The sequence below is a fragment of the Oncorhynchus gorbuscha genome, linkage group LG25 (genome assembly GCF_021184085.1).
Source record: "Oncorhynchus gorbuscha isolate QuinsamMale2020 ecotype Even-year linkage group LG25, OgorEven_v1.0, whole genome shotgun sequence".
Taxonomy (NCBI): domain Eukaryota; kingdom Metazoa; phylum Chordata; class Actinopteri; order Salmoniformes; family Salmonidae; genus Oncorhynchus; species Oncorhynchus gorbuscha.
The window spans coordinates 37,059,323-37,079,582 of NC_060197.1; the positions used below are offsets into that span (position 1 = coordinate 37,059,323).

Sequence of the window (20,260 nt, forward strand, 5' to 3'; positions counted from 1 at the left end):
AAAATAACGTATATAAGAAATAATACAAATACTGAGCTGTACACAATACAATTGAGAAGTTATATTATTTTAGACTAATACAATTGAGAAGTTATATTATTTTATACTAATACAATTGAGAAGTTATATTATTTTTATATTTAGTTATTTATTTTAGACTAATACAATTGAGAAGTTATATTATTTTATACTAATACAATTGAGAAGTTATATTATTTTATACTAATACAATTGAGAAGTTATATTATTTTATACTAATACAATTGAGAAGTTATATTATTTTAGACTAATACAATTGAGAAGTTATATTATTTTAGACTAATACAATTGAGAAGTTATATTATTTTATACTAATACAATTACTCAGAGAAAGAGATTTTGTTTAAGTAATATAAATAAAAAAAACTGAAACATAGGGCTCAAGTTATTGGCACCCGTTTTCAATACTCCTGCACACTCCCCTTGTGAAGAGAACGTCACTGAGCCTTTCACTCAAATGTTTTGTGAGATTGGAGAACACGTTGGGAGGGATGGACCATTCCTCCATACAGAATCATTCCAGATCCCTGATATCCATCGTCTGCTCTCTTCAAGTCTGGAGACTGAGATGACCATTGCAAAATTTTTATTTTTGTGGTCAATTAAACTATTTCTTTGTGGATTTTGATTAGTGCTTGGATAAACATTTTGGGGAAGACAACGGATTACATTGTTTATTCATCAAATGTATTTTGTGTTTACATTTTTATACCTATCAAAATACACATTTAGTAACGACAGTTTAAACTACATGCAGAGTAAAACTTTTGTATGACTTAATACAATAATTTTATCGTTAAGAGTGGGAAAACGTTGCTTCTGCATCGATAAGCACACCAAAGTAATACAATAAAGACTGCACTTCTTAAAGTTAATTTCACACCATAGCCTCCTGAATTTGGAAGATAACTTTTCTTTCATTTTGATTTGGGGCACAAATGAAAATGTGACACTGAATCGTCCACGCGCAGTTACAAGCCTGCTAGAGTTAGCGGCAGGCGGACGAACAATATCCACCATCGGATGAAGCCGGAGCTGGAATGCGAAGCAAACTGAAGCTGTCTAGCTTTAGAAAACCCTGAGTAGATGTAGCTTGCTTCGTAGTATACCTCTCAGACTGTGCTATGGTCAGATGACGTGAAAGTATAGCTCTTTAGCCACGCACACCAGTGGTGTCGGAAAAAAACAGAAGCATATGCAGAAAAATACCTCATACCAACGGTAAAACATGGTGGTGCACCTTTGATGTTATGGGGCTATTTTGCTTCCACTAGTCCTGGGACCCTTGTTAAAGACATGCTCCTGAACTTTGGCGACTACTAAGTATTTTTTTAACCTCCAGCTTTAGGCTGGATGTATCAATGTGTAGTTCATACATGCAATATCTATGAGCAGAATTACTGTTTTACCACAATTAGCAACAAAAACCTTATTTTGAAAGCGACTGTTTTCCTGGAAGATATGCTGCGAGTCCTAGCCAATGAGCTTCGACCTCTTTTTAATTTTTTATTTATTTAACCTTTATTTTACTTGCCAGTTGAGTGACACACAGCAGTGCAAGAGAGAGAGCATTGATGTACACATACACGACATTACCAAAAGTATGTGGACTACTGCAAGTCGTACATCTCATTCCAAAATCATGGGCATTAATATAGTTGGCCCCCCCTTTGCTGCTATAACAGCCTCCACTCCTCTGGGAAGGTTTTCCACAAGATGTTGTAACAATGCTGCGAGGACTTGCTTCCATTCAGCCACAAGAGCATTAGTGAGGTCGGGCACTGATGTTGGGCGATTAGACCTGGCTCGCAGTCGGCGTTCCAATTCATCCCAAAGGTGTTCGATGGGGTTGAGGTCAGGTCTCTGTGCATGCCAGTCAAGTTCTTCCAAGCCGATCTCGACAAACCATTTCTGTATTGACCTCGTTTTGTGCACAGGGGTATTGTCATGCTGAAACAGGAAATGGCCTTCCCCAAACTGTTGTCTAGAATGTCTTTGTAATGCTGAAGCATTAAGATTAATCGTCACTGGAGCTAAGGGGCCTAGCACAAACCATGAAAAACAGCCTCAGACCATTATTCCTCCTCCTAACTTTACAGTTGCCACTATGCATTCGGACAGGAAGCGTTCTCCTGGCATCTGCCAAACCCAGATTCATCCGTCGTACTGCTAGATGTTGAAGCGTGATTCATCACTCCAGAGAACGTGATTCCACTGCTCCAGAGTCCAGTGACGGCAAGCTTTACACTGCTCCAGCCGACTTGGCATTTTGCTTGGTTATCTTAGGCTTGTGTGCTGCTGCTCGGCCATGGAAACCTATTTCATTAAGCTCCTGACGAACAGTTCTTGTACTAATTTTGCTTCCAGAGGTAGTTTGGAGCTCGGAAGTGAGTGTTGCAACCCGAGAACAGAAGATTTTTACGCTCTACACGTTTCAGCACTTGGCAGTCCCATTCTGTGAGCTTTTGTGGCCTACCACTTCACAATTAAGTCAATGATGCTTCTTGACGTGTTCACTTTACAGTAACAGCACTTAAAGTTAACCGGGGCAGCTCTTGCAGGGCAGAAATTTGAGAAGCTGACTTGTTGGAAAGGTGGCATGCTGTTCTATGATGATGCCACATTGAAAGTCACTGAGCTTTTCAGTAAGGCCATTCTACTTCCAATGATTGTCTATGGAGATTGCATGGGCGTGTGCTTGATTTTTATGCACCTGTCAGCAACAGGTGTGGCTGAAATATCCAAATACACTAATTTGAAGGCGTGTCCCTTACCTTTGTACATATAGTGTATGTGCATTAGGGAATCACATGGGTAATTGGGAACTCGGGACTGTCCCGGGAACACTCTTCACATTTCCTGAAAAAATAAAATGACAAGACCTGGGAAATTACATTTCCCCCAAATCAAATTGTATTGGTCACTTACACATGAGTAGCAGATGTTATTGTGAGCGTAGCAAAATGCTTGTGCTTCTAGTTCCGACAGTGCAGCATTATCTAACAAGTAATATCTAACAATTCCACAACAACTACCTAATACACACAAATATAAGTAAGGCATGGAATAAGAATATATAAATATATGGATGAGCAATATCAGAGCGGCATAGGCTAAGATGCAATAAATAGTGTAGAATACAGTATATACATATTAGATGAGTAAACCAGTGTCACCACTAATGCAATTCCACAAAATACACAACATTCACAGTATCAGATTAGCAAAACGTAAAATAGCACATTATCCAAACATGTTGTCTGTGGAAGCCTTTAGTCTAACATGTGTACTGCACACAAAGTTGCCATAAAAAAAATAAACATGGACACTGCCGGATTGCACACGCGACCCGGATGCAATTAATAAACCCTCCAGTAACCCCCGACACACCTATATAATGTATACAGCCTTTAAAATAACGCTTGCCTCTTTGAACTGTCACTGTGACTCTTCAGACAGTGACAAATGTGATAGGCCTTGGCACAATTCACTACATAGGCGTGTCTCTGTCACAGACATGAAGTCTGTTAATAATTCAGAGAGGCATGAATAATGGTGATTGAGAAAGTTACAGAGGCACAAATATCATACCCCCCCCCAAAAAATTCTAACCTCCCCTCTTATTGCAATGGTGAGAGGTTAGCATGTCTTGAGGGTATGATATTTGTGTGTCGAACTTTCTCACTCCTCATTATTCACGATTCATTCAGGACTATCCGTAATCATGTTAGCATCCACATTCGTTCAGGACTATCCGTAATCATGTTAGCATCCACATTCATTCAGGACTATCCGTAATCATGTTAGCATCATTGTTAGGCATCCGTAATCATCAGCATCCACATTCGTTCAGGACTATCCGTAATCATGTCAGCATCCACATTCATTCAGGACTATACGTAATCATGTCAGCATCCACATTCATTCAGGACTATCCGTAATCATGTTAGCATCCACATTCATTCAGGACTATCCGTAATCATGTTAGCATCCACATTCATTCAGGACTATCCGTAATCATGTTAGCATCCACATTCATTCAGGACTATCGTAATCATGTAATCACATTCATTCAGGACTATCCGTAATCCACATTCATTCAGGACTATCCGTAATCATGTTAGCATCCACATTCATTCAGGACTATCCGTAATCATGTTAGCATCCACATTCATTCAGGACTATGTAATCATGTTAGCATCATTCATTCATTCATTCAGAACATTCATTCAGGACTATCCGTAATCATGTTAGCATCCACATTCATTCAGGACTATCCGTAATCATGTTAGCATCCACATTCATTCATCCACATTCATTCAGGACTATCCGTAATCATGTTAGCATCCACATTCATTCAGAACTATCCGTAATCATGTTAGCATCCACATTCATTCAGAACTATCGTAATCATGTTAGCATAATCATGTTAGCATCCACATTCATTCAGAACTATCCGTAATCATGTTAGCATCCACATTCATTCAGAACTATCCGTAATCATGTTAGCATCCACATTCATTCAGGACTATCATGTTAGCATCCACATTCATTCGTAATGTTAGCATCCACATTCATTCAGGACTATCCGTAATCATGTTAGCATCCACATTCATTCAGGACTATCCGTAATCATTCATTCAGGACTATCCGTAATCAGCATCCACATTCATTCAGGACTATCCGTAATCATGTTAGCATCCACATTCATTCAGGACTATCCGTAATCATGTTAGCATCCACATTCATTCAGGACTATCCGTAATCATGGTAGCATCCACATCAATGTCAAAGTTTTTAGAAACATTATTTACAATAAGTGACTCTAAAATTACACAATCTATAATAATTTACCATTAATTTATTTTGGGCACAAAATCATCTGAAGAACTAAACCAAAACAAACAGCAAATGTATCCAACAAGTTTGCAGCGTCACAAGCGTGATGTAATCAATGTGTACTAGGAATATGGGACCAAATACCAAATGTTTGACTACTTTAATACACAAGTGAATTTGTCCCCCCCCCTAAAATGGGGGGACTATGTACACAAACTGCTGTAATTTCCAAACGGTTCACCCAATGTCGATTTAAAATGTCCTCAAATTAAAGCGGACAGTCTGCACTTTAACCTCGTAGTCATTGTATCATTTCAAATTCCAAGTGCTGGAGTACAGAGCCAAAACAATAACAAAAATGGTCACAGTCACAATACTTTTGGAGATCACTGTATGTGACCTAATGCGCAATTTTCTGAGGCTACTTTTGGCTCGTGAGCTTTACCTTCAGAACTACTGGCTAAAAAGTATACAAAAGAACCAGAGAATCTCTTTAAGGTCAATGGCATCATGAAGTTTACCAAGTACCAGGATATTTTAGCCAAAAACCTGGTTGCCTCTGCCAGGAAGGCTGAAACTTGGCCACAAGTGAATCTTCCAGCAAGACAATAACCCATAATCCACAAAGAAATGGTTAATTTACCACCATCAGCCTCCAGACTTGAACCCCATTGAAAACCTGTGGTTTTAATTTTAGAAAAAGGCTGTGTCATTATCCTCACATGGGTAAGGTCCTGGAGTACTGAAAGCAGGGTTGCCAATAATTTAACAAAAATGACTTGTTAAAGAAAATCTCATTCTCTGAGCAATTATATTAGTATAAAATAATCATACTTTTCCAAAAATTGGAGCATGCAATATAGCTCTCTCTCTCCCTCACTACCCCTCTTTCTCCCCCCCCCAGCATAAGATTCACACCGTTTTTGAATAGTTCCCAAACCAAGGGTGTATTCACTAATGCACACCGTAGCAAAACTTATTTCAACGGAAATGAGTTTGTTGTTGGACAAGTTGAGGTAGTTCCCCCCCGCTTTGTTTTCTTCCATTTGTTTCAAAGACATTCTGACAACGGCAAGGGAAGATGTTATCATTTTGACATAAAGTAACACAGCAAGGCCACGCAGATGTCTGTTGACTGTCAGTCAAACAATCGATCATACAGCAGAGCAGGGTGGAGTTGTATTTAGGGTCACTCAATCATGCAGTGAACCCCAAACACACACCTGACTTCTTCTCCATCGCTCGCTCCCCATAAACTTGAACCCTTTAAACAGAGGCAATAAAAACAAAGACAGTGTGTCCCTGCCGTTCTCTCCCCCCCCCTCTCTCTCCCCCATCCCCCTCTCTCTCTCCCTCTCTCTCCCTCACTCTCTCGAACTCTCTTTGATCTCTGCTTCCCTCTTTCCGGCAACTTCACTTCCATCGGCCATCCAACTATTGTCTGTAGTCTCTCTCTTTCTCCTCTCTCTCTCTTCTCCTCTCTCTCTCTCTCTCTCTCTCTCTCTCTCTCTCTCTCTCTCTCTCTCTCTCTCTCTCTCTCTCTCTCTCTCTCTCTATCCTAGTGCCCAGGATTTTTTTGTTGTTGGCATTGCTCCTGTTTGTTTTCAGCCATTTTGGGGACTGGCAGTGCTCGTAACAAACTGCTTAAATGGCGTCCTCTGCCTTTCTCTCTCTCTCTCTCTCTCTCTCTCTCTCTCTCTCTCTCTCTCTCTCTCTCTCTCTCTCTCTCTCTCTCTCTCTCTCTCTCTCTCTCTCTCTCTCTCTCTCTCTCGCCCTCCCTATCTTGCCGGGCTTTGTGTATATAAAGTAGTGTGTCTGTGTGTGTGGTTGGAGAACAACACTTCCAAATAAAAAGAGGATTGGATTCGGGGTGTGGGGGGGAATTCACTTGCTGGAAAAAAAGGCAAAAATACTGACAATCATGTGCACAACTGAAGTGAGAGAAAGAGAGTGGAGCAAGTGAGAGAGATTGGATCAGGTGATAGAGAGTGGAGCAAGTGAGAGAGAGTGGAGCAAGTGAGAGAGAGTGGAGCAAGTGAGAGAGAGTGGAGCAAGTGAGAGAGAGAGAGTGAGGGGGAGAGAGAGCGAGGGGGAGCGAGCGAGAGAGAGAGCGAGTGAGAGAGACCGAGAGAGACAGAGTGTGAGAGTCGCTCCTGCCCTCTGTCTTTACACACTGCTGCCTGTGTGTGCGCCGTCTCTCCTTGCCTGCACTCTCTCACACACACACACTCACGCAGACGCACGCTCACACAGACCGAGGGAGAGAGCGGATAGAGCGAGCAAGAGAGAGAGGAGGGAGAACACATCGCAGCAGAGATGCAGCAGGAGGTTTTCCGAGGTACGTTGTCTTGTTGTGTGCTTGCCTAGCAGTGAAAGGGAGGCTGATATGTTTCTCTCTTTTTTCGTCTGCTTGTTTTTCTCAGTCACGCCATTGCCTGGTTGTTTTGTATGTCAGGAGAAATGTAATATTTGTTTTAAGTGTGTGTAAGGGTTGGTGTGTGTCTGTGTGTGTGTGTGTGTGTGTGTGTGTGTGTGTGTGTGTGTGTGTGTGTGTGTGTGTGTGTGTGTGTGTGTGTGTGTGTGTGTGTGTGTGTGTGTGTGTGTGTGTGTGTGTGTGTGTGTGTGTGTGGGGGGCCAATAAGAGGCCTTGTCTCCCTCCTCCTCCTCGGTCTCGCTGGCGTACCACGCAGTTCTTTTTCAGGAGCGATGACTCGTTCAGAGATTGTGATGAAACTTAAAAAATCTCTGCGTCTTTCGCATCTGCATGAAACACTCCAGATTGGGGGGTCTAGCTAATGTGTATCAGAGCAAGGCGGTAGACGTGAGCATGACATGGGCTCTGTGTGAGCAACCTTTTCTCACTGTGACTGGTCAGCCGACTTAACTCCCAAAATGACACAAGGAGTTGGTGAAAAACTTGCACATACACGTCCCTGATAGCGAATTTAGCGCCGAGGTTAAATTATTCTCGCCTCTCCTGTCTGTTCTTTGGTGTGTCATCAAAATATCCTTCTAGTGCCAGGTTGTTATTTTGGAAGCGGAAGGAGGTTCTTGCTAAGCCTTGGAGGGCATTTTAACGTCACAGACCCATTGTTGTTTCCCTAACCAACCCTGCTTTCTTTTTCCAAAACAACAGTCCCTCTGCCAAATATTTCCACATTCCTGGTCACCATGGCCACCAAGCCTCTGCCTTCACTGTATGGGAAATATGACCTACAATGCCACAGGGCTTTAGGGGTCAGAGGTCAGGAGTTATAGGGAGCCTCGTTGCTTAGCGCCAGTGGCAGTTGATGAATTTCCAGCCAACAGTTTTCTGTTTGACTTGTTGTTTGTATACTGGCTAGATTATGTCAATGGCATCCAATGGAAGACTTGAATACCCTGGCAATGTTGGTTTTGCATACAATTTCCACTTAAGCCATTCCAGTTGTCCAGTTCGGAAATGGAGATTTCAGCGTGCAATGTTACGCATAAATCTCTCGTTGATATGAATGACTTCTGCAGAAGTATGATTTGACCAGAGGTTTGAGTTATGTATGCATCTATAAAGTCAGGATTTGTCCCTTTGCTGGGTGATGCGCTCTAGTCGTACGGTTGAGAAATGAGGAGAGCAGAAGACACATTTCCGTTGTTCGCTGTAACTGTGGACAATAAAGTTGTATTGTTTTACGCTGCACAAACCTAACTGACCTGCACTGTGTCTTCAGAGGGACTGTGTGCAAAATTTTTAATGGTTTTGGGGAAAATTACCCCAAAAAGGTCAGTGGGTGTTGTTTCCATTCTCTATTACAGGGGTCAGAATGATGATAATTATGTGCCGGGTTGAGAGCTAACGGACCATGGAGTGTGGCGTTTTAACATGGAGCAGGCTCGCTGGTGCGTGGAGTGGCATGCCAAATTGTAGCGATACCACAGATTACACTGAGGGGGAGGGGGGGGCCATGTTGACACGCTGAGCAGGATCTGAAAGACAAGGAAACCATGAAATCTGGACCAGGAAGAGATGTGTTTGAAGTTACACTATCTACCCTTCCAACCCTCCTCTCTCCACCCTCCTCTCTCCACCCACCACTCCCCGACCCATACCATCATCCCTTCCTCCCCTGCTCTTCTCCTCCTCCTCCCTCTGCCCATCTGGCTGGCTCCTCCATGTTTTCTGGGCCGGGGGGGTTATGGAGAGTTCAGTGTCTCTCCCTCTCTCTGTCTCCAACGACAGCCCCCTTTTCACGACCCAACTGGTGCCCCCCTTGCTGGCCGTTCCACACTGGGGAGAACCCAACCGACACCTTCCTATTTCCACAATCCCACTCCACTCGCTCACAGTGCGGAACGAGTAAACCCCCCCCCCCTCCCCACACACACACTCAAACCGGCCCCCCACATTTCCCCCCGCGTGCTGGCTGAAACCCACCCACCAGGCTCTTGCAGTCACTAGTCTATGGCTGGGCTGTACATATAAAGGAGATGGGATCAGAGCCATTGCATACTAACTGATTAGGACTCTAGGTACTTTTAATAGTGGCATGGTCACTGTGACCCGGGTGTAGCGTTGATGTTTTTCCTCTTGCTGACGTTGTGATTCTGCCTTGTGTTCATCTACGTAGCTTAGTCCGTCATTTGTGCCACACAAACCGTACTTGCACTTGCTGTTCTGTTTTTGTGTGTTTTTTTTTTTCTCTTTTCAGCACCGTGGGTGAAAATGGATGTACAATCCTTCAGCGGACATGTTTGTTTGTGCGGAACTTCTGTGCTTCAGAAGGGCACTGTATTTTGTGGGGGGCGAGGCTGGGTCCTTGGCACACTGAGGGTCAGATGCTTGCTTGCGTGCGAGGGGGGAGGGGGTGTATGCATGCGCGTGACTGTGTGTGGTGCGTGATTGTGTGTGTGTAAAGCTCCCCGTCACGCTTGGCCAGACCGTCGTTCAGGGCCTGTTTGTGGAGAGTCAGTTGTGTGCGTCACAGCGAGATGAAGAGAGAGAGGGCGGCAGACGCATTTTCCCATTTGCGGCGTAAACACCATATGAAATCGTGACATTTTTTTTGCCCTCACGCCGTCTCACGGTGTGTCCGCCTACGAGTAGCTGGCGTCTAAATGACATTTGTTTGTCGTTTAGCAGACACTCTTATCCGGAGCAACTTGCTGTAGTGAGTGCAGACATTTTTCGTACTGGTCCCTCATGGGAATCGAACCCACAGCTCTGGTTTTGCAAGCTCAATGCGCTACCAACTGAGCCACACGGGACTAATACCAAGTGACAGTGTGTTGTCAGAGCAGACTGCACAGTAAACATATCCACATATTTTTCAAGAAGACACATCTACTTTAAAGGGAGACTTCAGGATTTTGGCAATGAGGCCTTTTATCTACTTCCCCAGAGTCACATGAACTTTTATGTCTCTGTGTCCAGTATGCAGGAAGTTAAGCCATGTGCGGACAGGATATGGTTTACTGGGCATGAGCACAACCCACCACATTTGTCATTTTAGTCCCGTCTGAATCTGCCATGTCAGTCATGTTTACTTGGCATGTAGTTATTATTCCAGCCCTGAAAAAACCCTGTTTTTTTGGCTGAACTCCCAGGTCCTCTGATAGTCCCGTGTGAATCGTCATCTCCGTGTTTTGAGGGATATTAAAAGAGTTAAGCAGGTGCTGTACCCAGGTTGGGGAAGAACACGGGACCAAATTGATGCGTAAAACAAAGTGCTATGCCCGTAGCCTACAGATGAACAAACTGTTTTGTCACATATCAACTTTCCTAGTGCCGTACTTCTCTTTTTTTTTAAAGATGAAGTGGACGATATTGTGCCAATGAATTGATAAATTGGCAAATCCGTCAGGTAGTTAAATGTCTGCGTAGGTTAGTTCATGGTTGTCATTGATATGGATTGTTAAGCTGACTGTCTTTGACCTGAAGGTCATTAGGTCAACATTAGGCCATCCCTAGACATTTGAAATATCTTTACGACAAGAAGAGCCTCCAGGCTTCTGTCATAACGGTCCATTTGAATGAATAATATTTTTTTTAAATACAGGGGCAGTTTGGGAAAACGAATTCCGTCCGTTTTGTGCTGGAGTAACCATTACATAACCGACATTGTATAGTAGTACTAGTCCTGTGCGAATAGGGCTATAGAGGTAGGTTGCCAAAATAGTCACTGTGTTTGCCTGTATATCCAGGGAAATACAGAGCAAGTGGGATTAGCAGCGTAGTTGTGCGACTTTACTGTGTATTTCGTTGTGTATCATTTCAGTGTATGGGTGGCGTGTCCCTTTCCCCCTTTATATCCTCTTTCTTCAAAGCTCCTCTTATTCTGTTCTGTAATTCAGTTCATTCCACCTCTACAGACTCTCTGTCTGTTGCGGATTGCGCCCCTGCTTCTCCCCATTGTTTTACTTATAGTTTTACACCCATGGCATCAGTAGTTTGTTTTTGTGGCTGTGGGTGCTTGCCGTGCCTGTATATATGACTGCGTGCATTTCTGCCAATGGGGATGTGTTTGTGTCTGTCTGTCTGTGCGCTATCTGCCTTTCTGTCGGCCTGTGCTGTGTGTATGTGTGTTCCTGTTTCCAGCTTGGCCCTCTCTCTTCCTTTCTCTCCCTCACTCTCTCTCCCTCTTCCCTCTGCAATAACAGTGCTGACCTAGTTTCTGCCTGTTCAGGGCTGCCTGTGGAATTTTACAGAGGCCTTTCTGCCTTGCTGCTTGAAAACACAAGCAGAAAAACATGACTGTGGATTTTTATTTTTGTCGCATCATTAAGGCCTCAACATCCATCTCCCCAATCTGCAGACCCCACAGAACGGCCTGTGCTAAATAAGTAATTACAATAAAATTGCCTATTGCAGGCGAATCTGCGAGCTGGCGTGTATGAATAGATAGCAGGCGAGTGGATCTGCCGCAATCGCTGCTAGAATTAGAATGGAAATGGGAAGCGCCCCGGCGATCTTTGCTCGTCCTCTCGAGCTTAACTGCGACAGAACCGGATGCAGCGGGCGGAAAAACACCCCTCCTCCACTATCCTCCCCTACCCTGCCTCCCTGCCTCTCTCCCTGGCTTCCACTTTCCTTCCCTCCCTCTCTCTCTCCCTCTGCCTTCACAAATAATGGTTAGAGTCATGGCCGGCAGATTCTGACCACTACCAGGAATGGGCCAGCAGGCTGTGATGAGAATCACTCCCCTTTCCCCCCCACCATGTCTGTTAAACGGGACCTATTTGTTTTAAGTCCACAGGGCTATGGGATGCAAGTCGACACTCTATTCCAAGGGAATCTTGATTAAATCTTGATTAAATCTGAACGCCTTCCAATTAGGTGACGTGAATGTTGTGACACAGCCAAGATGGATCCCTGGAATTTCTTTCCAGTCTCTGTGTGCTGAAATCTAAACCAGCATTACCACATATTCCTTCTTCTTCTCTCTTTCCCTGCTCTCGCCATTCCTTTTTGGATTTTAATATCAGCTGACGTTTGTTGCGCTCTTAAGCGACTTAAGCATTTCCTTAGCATCATTTCCTTAGCATCGTTTCCTTAGCATTGTTTCCTTAGCATTGTTTCCTTAGCATTGTTTCCTTAGCATCATTTCCTTAGCATTGTTTCCTTAGCATTGTTTCCTTAGCATTGTTTCCTTAGCATTGTTTCCTTAGCATCGTTTCCTTTGCATCGTTTCCTTAGCATCGTTTCCTTAGCATTGTTTCCTTAGCATCATGAAGGAATCTTTGTTTGGATAGGAATCAGTATTTTCTTTCTTGTATAATACATTCAAATGTAGTGCTTATCCACAGCCACTTACAAAACTCGCATGCAGGGATCCATTCTAGCTGTAACACTCATCTCTTCTTGTCGTTTCTCAGGTTTTGGGGACTGGTCATGGTGTCCTGGCTGGAGGTGTTGGACCCCCTCCACGCAGGTCTCTTCTTGCTACGCCTGAACGAGCAGCGCCTGCCCGCCGGGCCCACCCTCTTCTGTGACGTCAACCTCATCGCCACCAGCGACGCTAAGTTGGCCGCCTGCTGCCAGTACTTCCGCCAGCTGCTGCTGTCGACGTCTTCCCCACCGCCTACGACTCCTGTATTAGGCAGCCACCACCCGCCGTCTACCCCCTCTTCCAGGCTCATCCAGGGGGCTGAGCTGGACCTGCCTAACCTCCAGTCCTGTGTGCTGTCCAACCTGCTTGACTTCATCTACTCCTCCCGTGTTGCCCGCAAGGGCTCCAAGGGGACCAGGCATTTGTCGGAGGCGGGCCTCAGCCTTAGGGTGCCCATCTTGACCAATCTGGTTGAGGAAGAAGAGGAGGCGGAACCAGGGCAGATGAAGGGAAAAAGCCGGCAGTGCCGAGGAGGGGAGGCCATGATGGAGGGGCTGATGAATGATGAGGCAGACGGCCCCGAGAACGCTAAGATCACCCTCAGCTTCCCCCTCAGTGCCGCCCTGCCCGCCGCCCTCACCGTTCACAACCACCACCCCTCCTCAGCCACATCCTACCCCCGCCGCCGACACTCCTCCTCAGTCTCCAAGGCGTCCAACGAGGTGTCAGCGTGGAAACTGGATGCCACCACCACAGACAAACGGCGGCCCTTTAACCCCCCCCAGCGGGACAGCTCCCCGTCCTCTTCCTCCGCCTCCTCTTCCCCTTCCTCGTCTTCCTCTCCTATGGATCTTACCGCACTGGTCAAAAAGGACATCAAATCCCCCCCACCTCTTTTCAAAGCCGGTCTGGACTCCCAGTTCCACAGGTTCCCCCCCAGGTCTTCCAATGGGCCTTTAGGTGGTTACCCAGGGGAGGGTCACAGACTGACCAATGGCACGGCCTCACCCTCAAAGACTGCACAGATCCTGTTCAACCTGAGCACCGTGGCCTATCGGGGCCAGGGGGGGCGGGGCACAGACAGAAAGGAGAAAACAGGGAAAAAAGGAGGGAGGGTGGGCAGCCCCCAAGTTGGAACAAACCTACGTCCACCCAACCTCCACCTTTCTCCTCCTCTTCCTCACCCCTCTGAGTCTTTCACTCTTCCTCCTCACTCCTCCTCCACCCCCCCAGATGGCCCCGAGCCAGAGCTGATATGTGGGGTGTGCCACCGCCTCTTCAGCTCCGCCTTGTCTCTCACGGCCCACATGCGGCTGCACCGTGGCGGCCGGGCCCTCAGCTGCCAGCACTGTGGCAAAGCCTTCATCCACAACAAGAGACTGCAGTCCCATGAGGCCTCCTGCACGCACGCTCTGAACCCGGCCCTCCCATCTAGCATCCCTCTTCTCCCCATCCTGGCCAAAGAGGAGCCCCTGGAGGAAGGGGAGGTTAGGGTGGAGGGAGGACAGATTGTGGGGGCAAGTGAAGAGGATATGAAGCCTGGGAAAGGGAAAAAAGGGCGAGGTCTCCTGGTTCGGCATGAAGGCGACGTGTCAGAGCTGGTGGGGGACGAGGACCACTTCGTCAAGGTGGTGGACGGCCATGTCATCTACTTCTGCTCGGTGTGCGAGCGCTCCTACATGACCCTGTCCAGCCTCAAGCGTCACTCCAACGTGCACTCGTGGCGCCGCAAGTATCCCTGCCACTTCTGTGACAAGGTGTTCGCCTTGGCCGAGTACCGCACCAAGCACGAGGTGTGGCACACGGGCGAGCGACGCTACCAGTGCATCTTCTGCTGGGAGGCTTTTGCAACGTACTACAACCTGAAGACCCACCAGAAGGCTTTCCACGGCATCAGCCCGGGCCTCATCTCCAGCGAAAAGACAGTCAACGGCGGTTACAAGCAGAAGGTCAACGCCCTCAAGTTCTACCGCCTGCTTCCTATGCGTTCCCAGAAGAGACCCTACAAGACCTACAGTGACTCCCTGGCCAACAGCCTGCTGCTGCCCCCGTCTGACCCCTCTGCCGTCCCCTTGCCTCAGCCCCTGGACTGCAGCCTGCCCGGCTCCCTGGACCTTCACAGCCTCATCAGTTGCTCTCTACCCAAGGGTGTGAAGTCTGACCCTGACGAGTTCCCTGCTGGCTTCCCCCTCTCAGTGGGCCTAGAGCAGGGAGAGATCCCCACACTGCCCCCCTCCCTAACAGGTATGGCCTTAGGGAGAGTAGCTGACAGAGAGACAGAGTCAGAGCAGGTAGATAGCTGTGGCAGCAGCTCCAAAGCATCCGTTCGTAACAAAGTCAAAACTCCAAAGGTCAGCGGTAGCCCAGAGTTGGGTTTGTCTTCTGTCATCACATACGGCCACTCCAAGCCCTCCGTCATAGTGCATGGCACAGCGGCGCCATCCGTCATTGTCCATAGCAACCAGGTCACCTCTGGGGCCGGGAAAGGCCCCCTGAGCAGTCCCTCCCCTGAAGCTTGCAACAGCCAGACACTCCCCAAGGTCAGTGCAAAGCCTGTTAAAATTCACAGGGAAAGTACGGAGAGCCATAGGAAGAGAGCTAAATTAGTGGATAGTTCAGATGCCACAGAGCAGGGGGAGAGGAGGTCAGAAACAGTTAGGTCCCATCATAAGTCCCGCAAGGGGCACAGCAAGAGTGACAGCTCCTCAGCCAAACAGTTGTCCACAGGGTCAGAGGGCAAAGGGGCCGGGCCGCTGTGCCAGATCACGGTGCGGATAGGCGAGGAGGCCATGGTCAAACGCAGCATCTCCGAGACGGACCTCAAGAGGGACAGGAGCCCCCCTTCTTCCAGAGCCAAAAGGATGGACTCCTCCCCACATGACTCCAAGGAACCTCGCCACTCCCACCACCACCACCACAAACACCGCTCCCATCGCAGCTCTAGTGTCGAAGCTGAGGGGGAGAGAGGAGGAGATGGGGAGAGGGAAAATGGAGAGGGGGACAGCCGGAAGAAAAGCCCAAAAGCCACGGGCAAAGTCAGAGAGTACTACTTCCGCCAGGAGGTGCGCAAGCAGGGGCAGAGTGAGGATGATGAGGACAACCTCTGGAGGCCCTACTACTCATACAAGCCCAAGAGGAAGGCCCCTCATGCCCACAAAACAAAGAACTGGCAACGCAAACTCCACTACAAACGCTCCCTCCGGCTAATGAGGAGGGCAGAGAGACTCATGGACCATGTGAATAAGGAAGACCAAGAGAAGGAGGATGGAAAGATGGATGAGGTGGAGCAGGAAGTGGGGGAGGTGAAAGATCACATGGTGCAGGAGGAGGGAGAGGCACCTGAATCGTTCAGTACTTCCTCTATACCTTCAAAAGAGAAGGACAAAGAGGGGGAGGACGAAATCGGGGAAGCACACCTTAAGCTTGCTGATCCTCCCCTGGTCTCTCCCCAGCCCCCATTGTCTACCTCAGTCCCCCCTATGGACACAAAACGTCGGCTCTGGTCCGATGGAAGTGCGTCGGAGTGCGATACGTGTGGTCGCTGGTTCTCCAGTTCCAGGAAACGGGATAAACACGAGCTTAGCCACCTGCTGGAGTTTGTGTGCCTCCTCTGTAGGGCCCCCTTCCCTTCCAGGGACCAACTAGAGGACCACCAGAGAGCCCAGCACCCCAAAGCCCCCAACCCCTCGTCTGTGCAATCCCGAGCTGGGTGTCAGTCTCGAGATGAGGGCATGGAGACAGAGACGGAGTTAACAGAGGTAGATAGGGCGAGAGAGAGGGTTATACTAGGGAAGGGAAGTCCAAGTTGCCTAAGCAGGAGGTCATTGGCGAGACACACCTGTCCCCAGTGCCATAAGGTGTGCAAGACATCCTCAGCGCTAAACCGCCACGTGAGGCGCCACGAGTTAAGCAGCTCCCCGGAGAGAGAAAAGGAGGAGACGCAAACAGAGTTAAAAACAGCAGCAGCAGCAGAGACAACAGTTAGCACTGTTAGCAAAGACGTAGACACCACGAGGGACCATGTTCCCATTGTTCACTCTGTCCCCGTTATCAGCTACCCTATCCCAGAGACACAGCATAGTAGCGAGGCCATAGGGCCGCTGCAGTGCGCGAGCCAGCCTAGCGAGGTGAAAGCAGAGCACCAAACTCCAACACTGTGCAGCGGCCCTGAACTCAAAGAACTTAATGAACTCACAACTCCCATTCCTGACAGAGAGCCCAGTCCTCAGATTATTCAGCCCCCTCCAGAGATCCCCACAGCCGACCGGCCGACACCATCTCCCTCCCTCTGCTGCTCCTCGGCCCTCCAGGGTGTGCTGGTCATGAGCAGCGGAGCTGAATGTCTGGACTACCGGACCCCCAGGAAGAGGAGTCTGGAGGGGCAGAACCACAGGAGGACCAGCCCTGCACCTGTCACTTCTCCAAATATGGCCCCGACCTTGCAGATGAGAATCAGCCATACTGCTGCTCCTCTGTCCGTTGCCATGACAACAGTGCCCCTCCAAGGGGTCTGTGGTGTGAAGCTGGAGGGTGATATTGTGGGAAAAGGACAGAGGGAGGGATGTGGGATGGGCCTCCTCCATCATGCTGGTTTTAAGAACTCACCAGTCGCCCAAGATCTCAGGGTCCCACCCTTGTCCAGGAGCCCCAGTCCCAACCAAGCACAAGACCTGACCATGTCCTCGATTCTAGCCAGGGAGAGGGAGGTGGAGAGGGAAAGGCAGAGAGAATGGGAGAGGGAGATGAAGAGAGAGCTGGAAAGGGAACAGGATATGGAGAGAGAGTTGGAAAGGGGGAGGCAGAGGGAAAGGGATATGGACAGAGAGCTAGAAAGGAGGAAGCAACGGGAGAGGGAGATGGACAGAGAGCTGGGAAGGAGGAAGCAGAGGGAGAGAGAGATGGACAGAGAGCTGGGAAGGGAGAGGCAGAGAGAAAGGGAGATGGAGAGGGCTCAGCAGTCAAGGGGAGCATCACTACAGGAGCAGCCCAGAGACATGGAGGGGACCCTCCTGGTACCCAAAGAGGAGCCGATTAGTCCCGCACCATCCCCGATACACACACCAATTCAAACTGCTATTAACAGCCCACCCTTGCAGAGGCGGCCCTCCAAGTTTCCCCGACACTTCCCCACTGCTATGGACCTGCTGATGCAGGCCAATCAACAGGTTGCCCAGTCCCTGCGTGGCACACAGGGTCTCGAGAGGTTTCAGTTGCCCCCTGGGTCGGTCAGTGGCAGCGACCGCCCTTCTGCCCATGCCCTGCTGCTCCCCCGGGACCCCCCACCGTCCGAGGAAGAGCCCCTGGACCACTCCCCAGCGCCATCGAGAGATCCTCACAGAGGGGAGGTCACTGCCAGGGGATACCCCATGCAGGACTACCCACTGCCCCTCATCGTCCAGGGTGGCTACCGCTCTGGCAAGAAGCAGGAGGACAACCTGCTCATGTCCTACCCGACGGGGCCTCTCTCCTTCGGGCCGCTGGGGAAGATGGTGCCTACTGGGGATCTTGCCAAACTGCCGTTCTACCCCGACCCCTACCACCTGCTTTACGGGCCGCAGCTGCTGGCCTACCCCTACAACCTGGCCACCCTGCCTATGGCTCTGAACATGATGGCCCCCGGGGGGGAGAAGGTGGAGCCGTTGCCCTTCCTCCCTGCCCTCTTCAACTACGCTGCTGCAGCTGGTCCCTACGCTGGCATGGCGCCACACCACCTAGTGGGGAACCCCAGCCTCTACAACAGCAGCGGTGGCAGCAGCAAGAAACAGCGGGACAACAGTAACGGAAAGTTGTAGAAGGTGTATATAGAAATGACATCTGAGGAATATTTCAAAGCGGACGACCAGTCCCCGTAGTGGAGAAGGAAGGGTGCCATCGGCTCCTTTGTAGTGTGTACACTTGCACAGTCCCCTGCCTCTCTTTTGTAAAGTAGCGATCAGAGCCAAAGCGTTGAATCAGGAGGAGGGATGATGGGAAGTGGGGGAGTGAAGTAAGAGGAGGAGAGAAAAAAGACAGATCCCTCATTCCCCTCTCCTTTCCTCTGGCTCTGGTTTCTGTTCTCACGTCTTTCAGTAGTAATAGTTCTAGAGCTTGATTAATTGTCCTCTCAAACTTGTTACGACAATATCTATAATATAAGAATAACAACAGCTAACAGGGTGTGTTTTGCGAATCATTTGTTTCGGTCCGCTTCCCATTCTGTGGCTGCATAATAAATACAGGGGAGGCCTTGTTTTAGGGACAGAAGGGATCAGCCAAAATGGCCATGATTCGACGCGGTGGGAGTCGGAGCATTAAATTACACTGTGTGAGTGTGTGATATGTGTGATTGCTTTAGTAAACTTGTGCTCCAAGTGTCTGTGAGAGCTTTATATGCACAGGTAACATGCACAGTATGTAGGAATTCTGTTTGTGAACGCTGAGGTGGGATTCTGCTTGTTTGGCGTGGATGTGTGTGTGGATGTGTGTGAGTGGCTGTATGGCTGCCATCTGAGTGCTGATCGTTCCATGGGGTTCTGAGGTGTTAGCAACATTCTAACACTAGATGGACTAGGCATTATAGGTCAGTGCATAGAAGCATTAGAAGGAATTCCTCTATTCCCTGTTCACAAAGCAGCAACTCTAGCAAACCATTTGCCTGGAGTAGAATCTGTCAATTACCGATCTTGTGAGCTTATGTTACCTCCAGTAACCATAGTGGCCAGATGACTTTCAGTCCAGGTCACTAACCTAAGACCATAGTGGCCAGATGACTTTCAGTCCGGGTCACTAACCTAAGACCATAGTGGCCAGATGACTTTCAGTCCTGGTCACTAACCTAAGACCATTGTGGCCAGATGACTTCCAGTCCGGGTCACTAACCTAAGACCATAGAGTGGCCAGATGACTTTCAGTCCAGGTCACTAACCTAAGACCATAGTGGCCAGATGACTTTCAGTCCAGGTCACTAACCTAAGACCATAGTGGCCAGATGACTTTCAGTCCAGGTCACTAACCTAAGACCATAGTGGCCAGATGACTTTCAGTCCAGGGACCCAGATGACTTTCAGTCCAGGTCACTAACCTAAGACCATAGAGTGGCCAGATGACTTTCAGTCCAGGTCACTAACCTAAGACTATAGAGTGGCCAGATGACTTTCAGTCCAGGTCACTAACCTAAGACCATAGAGTGGCCAGATGACTTTCAGTCCAGGTCACTAACCTAAGACCATAGAGTGGCCAGATGACTTTCAGTCCAGGTCACTAACCTAAGACTATAGAGTGGCCAGATGACTTTCAGTCCAGGTCACTAACCTAAGACCATAGAGTGGCCAGATGACTTTCAGTCCAGGTCACTAACCTAAGACCATAGAGTGGCCAGATGACTTTCAGTCCAGGTCACTAACCTAAGACCATAGAGTGGCCAGATGACTTTCAGTCCAGGTCACTAACCTAAGACCAGTGGCCAGATGACTTTCAGTCCAGGTCACTAACCTAAGACCATAGAGTGGCCAGATGACTTTCAGTCCAGGTCACTAACCTAAGACCATAGAGTGGCCAGATGACTTTCAGTCCAGGTCACTAACCTAAGACCATAGAGTGGC

At 48.2% G+C, this 20,260-nt stretch overlaps 1 protein-coding gene across 2 annotated transcripts; it reads left to right on the plus strand.

Annotated features, from left to right (window-relative positions):
* The first annotated feature begins 6,915 nt into the window (after positions 1-6,915).
* LOC124013677 (zinc finger and BTB domain-containing protein 38-like) lies at positions 6,916-20,112 on the plus strand. 2 transcript variants are annotated; one of them, XR_006834912.1, is made up of 3 exons: positions 6,916-7,216; positions 12,727-19,575; positions 19,732-20,112. XR_006834912.1 is itself a non-coding variant. In XM_046328085.1 (2 exons), exon 2 carries the CDS (start codon positions 12,743-12,745, stop codon positions 18,470-18,472), a length of 5,730 nt encoding a protein of 1,909 aa, XP_046184041.1. In that variant the 5' UTR covers positions 6,916-7,216; positions 12,727-12,742; the 3' UTR covers positions 18,473-19,706. The 2 variants fall into 2 exon arrangements, 1 of the variants encoding a protein (XP_046184041.1); XM_046328085.1 differs by lacking the exon at positions 19,732-20,112 and having other exon boundaries at positions 12,727-19,706.
* The last annotated feature ends 148 nt before the right edge of the window (positions 20,113-20,260 follow it).

Coding starts and splice junctions, on each gene's coding strand:
- LOC124013677 (XM_046328085.1), top strand. CDS start 12,743: ATGGTGTCCTGGCTGGAGGTGTTGGACCCCCTCCACGCAGGTCTCTTC.